At 39.7% G+C, this 13,529-nt stretch overlaps 1 protein-coding gene across 3 annotated transcripts in view; it reads left to right on the top strand.

Annotated features, from left to right (window-relative positions):
* AKAP11 (A-kinase anchoring protein 11) overlaps positions 1 to 13,529 on the top strand; it is a 46,685-nt gene that overhangs the window by 21,498 nt on the left and 11,658 nt on the right. For all 3 annotated transcript variants that reach the window (XM_074378228.1, XM_045508898.2, XM_045508897.2), the window contains exons 5-8: positions 650 to 784; positions 2,204 to 2,465; positions 3,006 to 7,521; positions 10,522 to 10,677. In XM_074378228.1, the coding sequence (XP_074234329.1) occupies positions 650 to 784; positions 2,204 to 2,465; positions 3,006 to 7,521; positions 10,522 to 10,677 (5,069 nt within the window). The remainder of the gene's footprint in view (positions 1 to 649; positions 785 to 2,203; positions 2,466 to 3,005; positions 7,522 to 10,521; positions 10,678 to 13,529) is intronic.

Here is a 13,529-nt window from a genome sequence, read left to right as displayed (position 1 = left end):
AGAGTATCTCTCTCCTACTCTGCTTCCCCTTTAAGAATTACTGAGAAAACCATGTTTATAGAGGAAAGTGCTCTATGAGGGGTCAGAGATGTTAATAATTCTTTAACTGGGCAGAAGAGTAACATAAAAAGGACAAATGAGAAGAAAAACAAAGACATTTTCTTTTCCTTTACATCTTCATAAAATTTTCATTAAAGTCTGATATAATGCCTTAGAGAGGGAAGCAGAAAAAGACTTGGATTTTACAGGCATTTAACTTAAGCTCCAAAAAAGTATATTCCACAGGCAAGAATCCCATACGGAAAATTTGATGGTTAAACTTGAGGACTGCAGGTTGACGTTTGCAGCTAAAAACTGTTGAATGCCTGATTGTTACAGATATGTGAGGTACCGTGTACAGTTTTGTTATAGCTTGGTATCATTATGTTTAAAAGGCTACAGAAATAGCCACTTAAAAATACTTCAGTGTATTTTAATTTTGAATTTAAAAAAAATTGATTGTGGCCGATAAACTTCGTATGTTAACTATTACGAACTGGAAAATTTATTAACTAGTAGACCTTACGATTTTTGTACAGGTCACATTAGAGGAACTTTCACAAAAGTGTTACGTTACAGTGTTATTTATTGTTTTATTGCTCTGTATTAGGATTTAGCTGCAGTTTCTTTGGAGCTTCCAGATCTTCTGAATTCACTGCACTTTTGCAGTCTAAATGAAAATGAAATTATGTGTATGAAGGATATAAATAAGTCATCAGATACAAACAGTGGTCCTATAAACCAGGTAACTTTTATATATCATTTCTAGTGCATTTTGGGGGACAAATTTTACAGTGACATTTGAGAGTATTAAACTTTTAAATGCTTGGATGAAGTTTCTTTTTGTTTAATGTTATCTGACAGAAAAAGGATTCATAAGAAATCTAACTCATGAAGTTTTGAAATCAATAAAGGATAAGATAATTTTGGTCATAGTTTAAATTAGATTTATCACGTGTGAAGCTCCATAAGTGGTATGCAAGTACATACTACTTCTTTTCTGAAATATTATTTCTGGATTTCTTGAACTTCTACCAGAGTATACATCATAGGAATTTTCCCTTTTATGGCCCATTTCCAAGTTTATGTAAATACTGTGTTGTATGTTTTAGAGAACATACTTTAACTCATTTTCTCGTTAAAAAAATTTCCACGTACAGTGGCTGTCTGAAGATGTGTTCTTTGTTTATAAACAAACATGTCACCATTTTCAGACAGGTCATTAGTGTTACAACATTGAGCATTTAGTTCTTTACCAAGTGTTAATTGGTTGATAATACATCAAAGAAAAATGCTTTGCATGTTTTCCCTCCTAAAAATTGAATTATAGGCTTAAAATTTGGATTACCTCTTCCTTCATGTATAGAAAGTACTGTGTTTATTTTGAGGTTTACAGATAGAAGTAGAGTTGCTCTCCTCCTTTTCATAATTAGAGTCTCCATTTATATTTACTTTGTTCTGTTTGCTAGGATATAAGAGGTGGGTAGCTATTTTATCTAATTTCTAATTTTTGAATAAGTAATTTGTCAGTATTTGCATTTTAAAAAATACAATTTAAATAGCATACCATTTAAACATAGTATGTATGGAAAAAAATCTGTTGACTTCTGAATCAAAGCTATAAACATTATTGTAAATTGAAACACTGGGGCAATTCTGGTAAAGGGAGGGGACAGCTCTTTTATAATGGGAGAGGATGTGGAATCCGGATGAAAGCTACAGGAAGATGGGATGCAAAAAGCCTGGAACCTGGTTGGTGTACTCACGCAGTTCTCAGTGTGGCTGGTGAACTAGGTGGATGATGAGATAAGAAAAATCACAGGGCTGTCCAGTCACACGGGAAAATGTAATTGCCCAAAGGAATGGATAAGTAAGTTCCACAACATTCAAGGAGACGGAATAGATAGAATTTGAATTCCTGGGAAAGAGAAAGATGGGAGAAAAAGAGGTTGAGAAGTGAGAAGAACTGTGGGGAAAGAATGAAGAAAAGAAACACAGCAAAATCAGGGAGCCTTTCAGGATGCATGTGCTGCTGCTTTTTTTTTTTTTTATCTTCCTGAGATTGGGTTATTTCTAGGCTTCATTTTCAGGGAACATGTTTCATTTTTATGTATCGTATATTTTGAAAATAAAATGATTTTCATCATCTTTTATCTTTCCGAAGAGTCATCATTCTGGAATGCTTTGTGTCATGAGAGTGTCACCTACATTACCAAGACTCAGAGCTGATTTTATCTTTAGTCTCCTAAGTAAATATGCCACTGGTATAAGATACACCCTGGACACATACGTGCATCAGAAGTGCCAGCTTGAGGCCACTAATGAAGATGATGATGACACTAACCAATCAGTATCGTCCATCGAAGATGACTTTGTCACTGCGTTTGAGCACTTAGAGGAGGAGACTTCAAAGCCATATAGTGATGGTTTGTTCTTTACTAGACTTTTTCTTGAAATAGGGGAGTAAGGTTTAAAGTTCAGTTTTAACAGTTTTAAGACAGGCTTGGTTCAGTTGAAACATTTTAACCTTTTTTTCTGATTAAGAAATTAATTTTCTCGTGATTTTTAAGTTCATCATTACCTGGTTTTTGGTTTTGCTGTTTTTCTTCTTGTTTAGTTAGTACTGTTCATGTACTGTTTACCTCATTGCCTTAAATGTTTGGAACATGCCTAAGTTCGAATTTGAGAAGAGTCACCTAAATACTAGTATTTCTAACATGTGACAATATGCTAAGCATTCCATAGCCCAGGTATTCCCAGATGTGGGGCAGAATGAAAATATTTTAGTAAAAGGTGTAATTGCTTTTAACTATGACTGGGGATGAATCTGTTAAACAACATAGTGTAGGAGACACTTACGAGACGAGTAAGCATTTCATGCTTAATGTCTACTTATTCCCATTGATTTAAATTAATTAAAAAAATCTATTCAAGAATATTTTATTCATGTTTTTCTTTTCCTGTAGGAATAAACGTTACTGCACTAAGGAGCCAGTGTGATGTTGCTTCACAGACTATTTCTGGTCACCACTTAGAAACCCATGATTTGAGGGTTCTGGTTAGCTCTGGGCGACAGAAGTCCTTGGCTAAACCTTCAACTTCTCTAATAAACGTCCTGGAACATAAAGAACTGCCTTCTGTGAAAACTTCAGTCACAACATCAATTTCTGAGGCTTGGGTCCAGAGGAGTTTCTACAGATCATCCACTGCTTCAGATAAAGTCAGTGCTGCGCAGACAACGTTGTTTTCTCCTTCTCCCGCCTACTCGTCTGAGTCGGAGAGCTCAAGTCCAAGTCCTGTTATTTTCTTGGATGAAGAGGGCTATCAAAAAAGTCTGAAAGCAAAACTTGAGTTACCTAAAATTCCGGTGATGAAAGATGATATTGAGGATTCAGACTCAGAAGTGAGTGAGTTTTTTGATAGTTTTGACCAGTTCGATGAACTGGAGCAGACTTTAGAGATGGCTTGTCCATTTCTAAAAGATCCTGCCACAGGGAAGCCACCACAAAAGAAAGGGCACAAACATGAAAAATCTTGTTCTGTAACCACTACTATGAATCCTCAAAAGTTCAAGTCTGATCGTCCAGCTCTCCCAGCTAATGTAAGGAAGCCAACTCCTCGCAAACCAGAATCCCCTTACAGTAACCTGTGTGAGGCCCCAGATTCTCCCCGCCTGGTGAAGGCCTCGGGGGAGGACAGTGGCCTGTTCAGCCCTATTCGATCCTCTGCCTTTAGTCCTCTTGGAGGCTGCACGCCTGCTGAATGTTGTTGCCAAGCAGCTGCTGGTGGCAGTAGGATTCCTGAAAGTCACGATTCTGTTTATTACACCTATGAAGATTATGCGAATAGCATTTCACGTGAAGTACTGGGCTCGGTTCTTCACCCCCGACATCCTAACGCAGCATCAGATGTTGATTGTATTAAAAAGGGGGAACATAAAACTGTAGCTCTCAAGCGTGGAAGCCTTGATCACAAAAGTCGATCTAAAAATAAATCCTCAGTGATTAGGGATGGCATTCAGAAGTTTGCAGCGGATCTCGTGGAAAAAAGTTTTGGCAGTGCATTTAAAGACTTGCAGAAGGGAGTCTCTTCGTGTACCAACGCCCTGTGCCAACTGGCCGTCAAACTGACATCCTCCGTTTTTCAGATGGCATTTAACGAACTGAGAAGGCAGCGTGCGTTTTTTCTGAAAGAACGAGCCATTAGCAGTCTGGCTAACTTTTTGGTGAGTGAAGCTTTCTCAAATGCTTTGAAAGATTTGCAGTACGTAAAGAAGCAGATCTTCACGAACACCGTGGCGAGGTTCGCCGCAGATCTTGCCGAAGAGCTGGTTTTTGAAGGCATCATGGAAGTGTGTCAGTTTTCATACCCTCCAACTTCTGCATCTCCACGGGGCTGGTCATTTGACTATGAAGACAAAGTCGTGAAGTCCTATGCAAAAGATCTGTCTGAATCTGTCATACAGGAAGCATTCATCGAGCTGTCTCAGGTCGACGTGACCTTTACAACAAAGGCAGCAGTCAGCGTTTCTACAGATAACGTGAAGTACGTGAGTGCAGAGCACGTGGTGCCACCGACACAGGCTCCCACGTTTTCCCCTTCTTTTAACGGTCAGACGATTATGGCGATGAAATCAATGCAGGAACATAAAAAGGAATACACAGTGCAGCAGGCCTTGTTTTGTACTTCTGGAGTTGCTACTTCTATACCCGTGCCCTTGGCAGGAAGCGCCCTCCTCCCGTATCATGCTTCATCTAGTGCGCAGCAGGCAGAGTCTCCCCCATCATCTGATGCTAGTGACTTGCATGGAGATTCCCCCCAAGCAGGTGTTACCACAAAAAACAAAGAAGAGGAAGTAGCTTGTCTCAGAAATATCTGTTTACCTTCAGAACACGATCCAGGTGACCAGAATGTTGTTAAGCCAACTAATGATTATACTACGGAAATGAGAAACCCTTCGAAATCAACCAGCGATCCTGTGGGTGTTAGCAACTTTTCTGCAGCAATGGTGCACACAATAGTCAGTGAAACTTTAGAGTCAGTGATGTCACTCAGAGTTACAGAAACAGTGCAGGGACACACAGGTGGCTTAACTACAACAGTAAAGGGGAAGACCTCTCCTTCCCTCTGTGATCCAGCAGCGCTGCAACAGAGTGAAGCCAGCAACAAGGACATGTTTGCTGATCGACTATCTAAATCTATTATTAAACATTCCATAGAGAAAAGCAAATCAGTGATCCCAAAGGTAGATAGAAATGGACTAGACAAAGAAGGCTTGCCTTTTCCTGGAGAAGAATCACGGCTGACTTTGGAAAAGTTCCCCAAATTTCGTGAAGCTCAAGATCGTTTACCTCACTGTTCACATTCTGCAGGGAAGGACTGTGTTTCTGGCTGTAAGGGTTCTGCGGCTCATGAATTCTCTTTAGAGACACTACCACCTTGTCCAACTGTGGCAGGTCAGAAACCTGATTTGAAGGAAATAACTAAGGGCAAATCTGTGAAGAAGAGTAATTTGAATAATACAGCACTTGAGTCCTTGTCTCTGGGGCAGGAAACCCCCTTTCCCCATTCACATCCTCTCTCGTCCACGGTGCTTGCTTGTACAGATGGTTTGCAAGTGGAAGACAAACAGAAGATCACAGATGGAAACGTAATGCCCGATACCCCTCCGTCAACTCCTCTAGGACCATCCCAGGCAGCTTCCGAATGGGATCTCAAGAAGTTGACCAAAAAACTCAAGGGGGAATTAGCAAAAGAATTTGCGCCTGCGACACCACCCTCGACACCTCACAATTCATCTGTTGGTAGTTTGGCTGAAAGTGAACAAAATCCTATAGAGAAAGAGGAGTTCATGCTGAAGCTCATGCGATCCCTTTCAGAAGAAGTTGAGAGCAGTGATGGTGAGGAGCTCCCGGAAGTGGACATGAAGTCAGAGCCCTTGGGGAAGAAAGTTCAGTTTGCAGACGCCTTAGCCACGCACATCATTTCTCTTGCCACCGAAACGGCAGCTTCCCATTTAGACAATAAAATAATTCAAGAACCCACGGCCCAAAGCCCTCGCTTGAACACGCAAAGTCAAAGAAGTGGATCACCTTCCTTTTTGAATTGCTCGGATGAGAATTTACAGACGCTGTGCAGCTTTGCAGGTGATATGGCAGCAGACGTCATTACAGAAGCTGAAAAAATAGCCAGAGTCAGACGTTGTCTGCTCTCCAGGCAGAAGAGGAACAGTTGTTACGTTGATGGTGACCGAGATGATACATCAGCGGAAAAGCTGGACGTCGAGGCTGTAGCACACCCAAGAGAAGTCGACCCGTTTATTCTTTCGTTACCACCAAATTCTTGTATGTCAGGTCTGACCTACAAGTATCCCAGCTGGGAAAGTGTGACAGATGAGTACGCAGGTCACATTATCCAAATACTAAAGCAGGAGGGTGGGAACAGTGAGTTAATAATGGATCAGTATGCGAATAGACTCGCTTATCGGTCTGTGAAGTCAGGATTGCAAGAAGCAGCCAAGACAGCCAGAAGGAAGTGCAGCTCGGCAGCGTTCCCCATGCAGAGCTCACAGACAAAGACCAGCGATGAACTGTTACTGTCCCTAAGTAAAGAATACCAGCAAGAAGTCGATAAAAAAAGACACAGCAAGAGAGGTGGCGGTTACCTCTGTAAGAACCAAACTTGTGAATGGACCCGGGATCCGCACGGAAGCGAGGGCTCTGAACTGTACAGGTTTTCAACTTCTCTCGCTCACAGCATAACGAGGGATGTTACAAGAGCGCTGAGGGCATCTCCAGTTGGCTTGCCAAAATCCGTAACAGATTCTTGCCTTGATGAAAAATACGGCTGTGATGGAGACACCGAGTCCCATGTGGAGCCAGACTTTCCTAGGCCTCTTGGGCCTTCCTCCCAGAGTCACAGGTTTCACCCCAGTCCTGGCAGCTTGAGCGCTGGTGGCTACGGAGGGAACGTCGTTCAGGCTGTAGAGCAGTATGCCAAAAAGGTGGAGGGTGACACTTTAGAGCTGAGTCCAGGGTCCGCAGCCCCCCACACATCGGAGACCACAAAAGCGGCTGAGAGGATCACTCACGCAGAAAAGTTGTCCCCTCTGGTCGGTCAGGCTTGCCGATACTGTGACCAGAAAGAGCTCCAGGACAGCACTGGACATTCCTCTCCACACTTTCCCAGACGGGATTCCCTTGCCAGCAGTCAGCCTGTTTCTAATTCAAAATTCAGCAACCTCTGTCAGAAATCTAGAGTTTTTCATCTGGACGTCCCTCAGATTCACGTTGACCTTGATAAGAAGACAGTACTGGCTGAGAAGATAGTTGCTGAAGCGATCGCAAAGGCAGAGAGAGAGCTGAACAGTGCCAGCCTGGTCGCTGATAGTGGCATCGGACAGGATGGCGTCAGCTTTGCCGAGAGCCTCACCACAGAGATAATGACATCGGCGATGATGAATGTCGGACATGCTGTTAGCAGGTGAGTTTCACGTTTCTTTTGGGTCTTACGATAAAGTGAAGAGTTAACTTGATCATTTAAGTCTTAGGTCCTGTTCAGAAAGATGAATATTTTTTAATCCTAAATTAACAAAAAATATTTCCTGCTGTATTAGTATATTGTTTTGTGTCCTACACATTACTTTTTTTTTTTTAATTTTCAGTTTTTTTAAACACCTCTATTGTGGTATAATTCCTGTGCAGTAAACTACATATTTCAGATGTATAATTTGATGGATTTTGATAGACGTGTACACCTATGAAACCACCACCACGATCAAGATAGCTAACATTTCCATCACTCTCCAAGAGGTGCAAGTTTCAAGCCCCTGATTTATCCCTTCCCGCCCCCTTTACCCCTGGGTAACCATAAGTTTGTTTTCTATGTCTGTGAGTCTATTTCTGTTTTGTAGATAAGTTCATTTGTGTCTTTTTTTTTTTTTTAGATTTCACATATAAGTGATATCATATGATATTTTTCTTTTTCTTTCTGGCTTACTTCACTTAGAATCAATCTCCAGGTCCATCCATGTTGCAGCAAATGGCATTATTTTATTCTTTTTTATGGCTGAGTAGTATTCCATTGTGTGTATATACACCACATCTTTATCCAGTCACCTGTCAGTGGACATTTAGGTTGGTTCCATGTCTTGGCTATTGTAAATAGTGCTGCTGTGATTATTGAGGTGTATACATCTTTTCAAATTGTATTTTTCTCTGGGTATATGTCCAGGAGTGGGATTGCTGGATCATATGGTAACTCTATCTTTAGTTTTCTAAGGAACCTCCATACTGTCCTCCATAGTGACTGCACTGATTTACATTCCCACAACAGTGTCCTACATGCTACTTTCATAGACATCATCTCATTATCCCACAACAACCCTTTGAGGGAAGGTGTTAACCATTTCCCGCGCTAGAAGGTGAGGCTTACAGTGGGTAGTCTCCTTGCCCAAGTTCACAAAACTATGAAATAGCCAAAACTGAATCAAAGGAAATAGCTGGAGAATTTTATACAGCAAGTATTGAGTGTTACCATGTTAATTCACTACTCTGAGATTAAAGTTTTATTTCTGTTCACAGAGGTAAGTTTTCTTATAAACAACATAACTTAACCACAGTGTAATTTAGAAAGCAAAAAATCCTCCAGATACTTCCACTCTTTGTGGGCCATCATCTAAGAGGCAGTTCTTTCTGCAAGTTCTGCAGTGTTCTATTCTTCAGTAACTGTCTTGTTCTCCGTGATTCTAACACTTCAGTTAGAATTTTCACTTTTAACCTTCTTCCTCCCTGGGAAAACATCAGGACCAACTTGTGTTACTGGTTTGTAGGATTATTTTTGTTAGTTTTCATGGAAAGAGAAAATTCCTTGACTTCAGGTAGAATTTAATTGAGTTACATGATCCCTCAGATTTTTTAGTAGCTTTTGTCAAAGCCATGGCAAGCATCTAATGTTTTCTTAGCCATCTTTTTTTTTTTTTGAAGTATAATAATTTACAATGTTGTGTTAATTTCTGGTATACAGCATAGTGATTCAGTTTTATATGTATATAAATTCCTTTTCAGGTATATATATATATATATATATATTCATTTTCATATTATTTTTCATTATATACCATTACAAGATATTGAATCTAGTTCCCTGAGCTATACAGTAGGACTTTGTTGTTTATCTGTTTTATATATAGTAGTTAGTATCTGCAAATCCTGAACTCCCAGTTTTTCCCTCTGCATCCTCTTTCTTAGAATAGAGAGATGCCGGGAGTTAGTGCTGCTGGCCGCAGTGGGCACAGCAGGTGGGGATGGAGCACAGGCAGCAGGGACGCAGCCCTGACAGAGTAGCATTTGAGCAAAGAGCCAGAGGTGGAGAGAGAATGAGTTAAGTGGGGATCGAGGGGACGTGGGTTCCAGGCACGGGTGGGACTGTGCGTGTTGGGACAACAGCAGAGAGGCTTGTGTGGCTCAAGCGAGTGAGCTGGGAGAGGAAGAGGTAAGTGGACGTGATGAGAGATTGTCACACCAGATATATGTTTTAAGGATTTGGACTCTTACTTTGATTGATGCGAAGCCACTAGAAGGTTTAGATGGGAAGACTTTTAACATTTTCCCTCTTTGTGTTAAAATATGAGGCAAGATGGGGGTACTGGGTTAGGAGATACAAACTAGTATGTATAAAGCAAACAATAAGGATGTATTGTACAGCACAGGGAAATAAATAGAGCCATTATTTTGTAATAACTTTAGATGGAGTATAATCTACAAAAGTACTGACTCACTGTATTGTACACCTGAAACTAATATTATAAATCAAGTATATACTTCAATAAAAAAATTAAAATACCACTTTAAACTGTTAGTTGAGAATAAAATGTAGAGGGGCAAATACAGTCATTGCCCATTGAATACCCTTTCTTGTGAAGATGGAATCAAAATATAAATGTCTTTTCATTGAGAAAGAAGTGAGAAAGGTTATGATCCATACTCAAAATCTTGAAGAGATTTGGCTAGTTCGATTATAAGCTTGATTTGACAGCACTAGAATTCCTTGAACTACTTTTTGTTCTTAAAGCCAGGAAAGGGGCATTTTTTAATACAATTAAAAGTACTGTTTTACAAAGCAGATGACAAACTTAGGAACTTGTGTTCCTTCATAGTGGTCCCAGGTGAAAATATGAACTGCTTTAAAGAGAGTTTAAATAAATGATGCACTTGGGATGGGTCCATAATGATGAACAAAGTAAGTTAGGGATGCCAGTGGGTCCCTCAATAAACCTTGAAATGAACATGCTCTCCTGCAAAGTCTCTTTACTAGCAGACAACAACGGCAAAAAAAAAAGGTTAGATGAACTACTGGTCTGACTCTGAATATCATTTCTTGTTTTTGTCATCTTTATCATCAAATGGATAGTCTTATAATTCAGAATTTGATGCTGTTGGATTGACTGTTTTTCTTTCTTTCCTTCTTCTTTTTTTTTTTTAGCCCAAAAGAAATAGAAGACTTTCAGTCATCTGAGTCTTTTGGTAGCCAGCAGATGAATCTCAGTATTGGTGATGACAGCACGGGTAGCTGGTCCAACTTAAGCTTTGAAGACGAGCACCAGGATGAGAGCAGTAGTTTTCATCACCTAAGTGAGAGGTAACTGCGATTTTGCACGTGATTGCCTGGCTCAGATACTCAGACCTCTGAAGGGAGCTAAATTTACACGGATGATTTTAAAATTTTGAATTTGAAAATCTGCCGTTATTTTCAAAGTATATCTTATTATTCACAATATAGATAATGGTTTTGACATGTATTAAATATAGCCGTTAGCTGAGCTAATTTGGCGATAGTTGATTTGAAAACTATTTCATACATTCGATTTCATACCCTTTAAACTTTACCTGGACTTCTCATCACTTTAAAGAGGATACTTTTGTTTTTTTTGTTAAAGGATAGGGAAAAGAACGGTTAAGCTCTAAACGGCATCAAAATGGCCCTATAATTTTCTTGATAGTAGTCAACATAGTATCCTTTTGGGGAGGAAGGATTCCTTACTTGTCCTGCTATTCAGGAACGAAATGAACCTGAGCATTTATACTTGAATGACCGAAAATACATAAACTCATTACAAAAATATGGTTTTGTACAGCAGAAGGCTCTTCATAGATCATTTTCTTAGTTAACTTTGTTCATGAAACCAGTTTGGGGAAATATTTTATTAGTTATGATACAGTTATTTCTTATATTCTTAACTCTGTAATGGCCTTCCTGTCTAACCTATAAAATGCCCTGAAATCTTTATCCACATTAAGTGATAATTGGAAATAATGGATACCACCCATAGCTGAACCTAGGGAGAGAAAAGGGTTCTCAGCATACATACATCCAGGTTTGGGCACGTGTGGAAAAGGCCCTATGTGGTTTCAGTTGAACGGAGCCCTTGGAGTTAACTTAGCAGGATGGGGCGGTGAGCAGACCACTGGAAGAGGGGATGAGGACATACAAGGAAATGACTTGTTATTGGTTAGGACATAGCATCTCAGAGTATTTCATTTGATGTTTGGATGAACCAGTGAGTATTAATATTCTTATAAAGTAACTGTTTTGTCATAGTTTCTTAAAATGTGATGTAAACTCCCAATATTTTACATAATCTAAATCCAAAAACGGCAGTCTTTAAAACCGGTAGCAGGAAGTAATGTCACGAATCACATTTAGCCCTTCCCATAACTCTAGAATAGAATATTAGCACTTGAATTCTCATCTGATCTTTGAGAAACAGGCTCTAGCATTTCAGTAAGAGTTGGCATTGTTGCTTACGGAATCCTGAGGTTACAGTCAGAGAACTGAGGATAGAGACGGGTGGCCTTAAGAGGACTGTAGCCAGTCAAACAACTCTATATGGAATGTTCTCTAACTTGATGAAAAGAGGGAGGTGTCTGGTAGGATCTGTGCTTGGTTCTTCCTCTTGAACATTATTTTATTAGTGATGCGGAACACTTAATATTTGTAAGTGACTCAAAACAAAAATGACAAGGTAATCCCATTAGCAGAACCAGGGTTCAAAAAGAATCAGACTGAGGCTACACTTATTATGCTTAACAGGGGTAAATGCCTTTAGGTTCAGAAGATCCATTATTTGAATTTCAGGAGGGGCAAACCTGACTTGATAGCATTTTGTCAGAAAAACACCTGTGGTTTTAATTGACCGTAGTCTTCATAAGAACTAATGATGCTGTGTGGAATTAAGGTTTAGGCACAAAGAGAAAGTTCGTGGGGCTCCTCCAGGGCTGGTGGTGTGCTGACCTCACAGATTAAGACCCACTGGTCACTGAAGAGTCCCAGGAATCTGCAGGCTGGATAAGTGCTCAGATGATTTTAAAGCAGATAATTCAGAGTCCACGCTTAAGATATGTGGTTTTACATGTTTTGTCTTTTGGTGACATCTGCAGTAGGAACTGTGATTTTTTGGTACAGAGATCAAGATAGGAGATAGAAGACCTCCTGGTTTGGACACACCTTGCACTTCTACTCTTAAGGACGAGGTTCAGGACAGGGCAACAGTCAGTTAAAAAAGAAATAATAATACCAAGTTTTCACACGTGTTTAGGAGGAATGTATAATTATTTGATCAGAAAGAGAACTTGGTCGCTATACAAATCTTTTAAGTATTTTGGGCAGGCTGTGAATATCTTGAAAGTTGCATTGTAGATTAGTAAGAAGTGGGGCCAGACTTGCAGAATTTTTTTCGATAATTTTTATGAAATGTCTCACAATTGGAATTAGTCTTCATATGGCTGAGAGACACAATAAAGAATGTTATTCCTTGACCACGAATGATTTGAGGTACACGTGTCCTAGACACAGGGACATAGGAAATAGGAAAAGACAAAATGATGGAAGCAGGGCATATATTCAAGGCTGAAATGTGAAGACTGTCAGGCGAAGATATTAAGCTGTTTTATGTTTGGGTTACTCTCGGATGGTCACACCTCCCAGTTTGCTCAGGATGGTCCTGGGTCCTTCTGTTGTTCTGGTGTAATTACTAATGGTGATTTCTGTCATTTTCAAAGTATAGTTAAATGGAAAATTATAGTTAGAAGTTAGAAGTGACATTTTATAAGTAACGGACTTCACATGTGACCCATTTTGAGGGGCCAAAGGGATTGGCCTCTCAGAGAGATTAGCTAGAGGTAGTTTGAATTTTCAGTCTTTACGTTTTTTAGGTGTTATTTCCTTTCATATTCACATAATAAATAGTTAGGTGATAGGCTTTTATAGATTAAATGGAAGAATCATTATTGTCATTAGGAAATGGGTAAGAATTTTAGTTTTGAAATTTTTTGTTTGTTTAGAGAATCATTCTATTAGTAGAAATAAATACAGTGTTTGAGATCACTAATTTTCTCTTTCTCTTTGGCTCACAGCTGTCTGTCCGTTCTGTATTTCCATAGTTTCTCATTTTGGGTTTGTCTGGCAACAGACTACATGGGCAAAACTCTGGT

Source organism: Camelus bactrianus, chromosome 14, assembly GCF_048773025.1.
Source record: "Camelus bactrianus isolate YW-2024 breed Bactrian camel chromosome 14, ASM4877302v1, whole genome shotgun sequence".
NCBI lineage: Eukaryota > Metazoa > Chordata > Mammalia > Artiodactyla > Camelidae > Camelus > Camelus bactrianus.
Note: the sequence above shows the minus strand (reverse complement) of the source record. Positions and strands in the feature narration are given on the sequence as shown.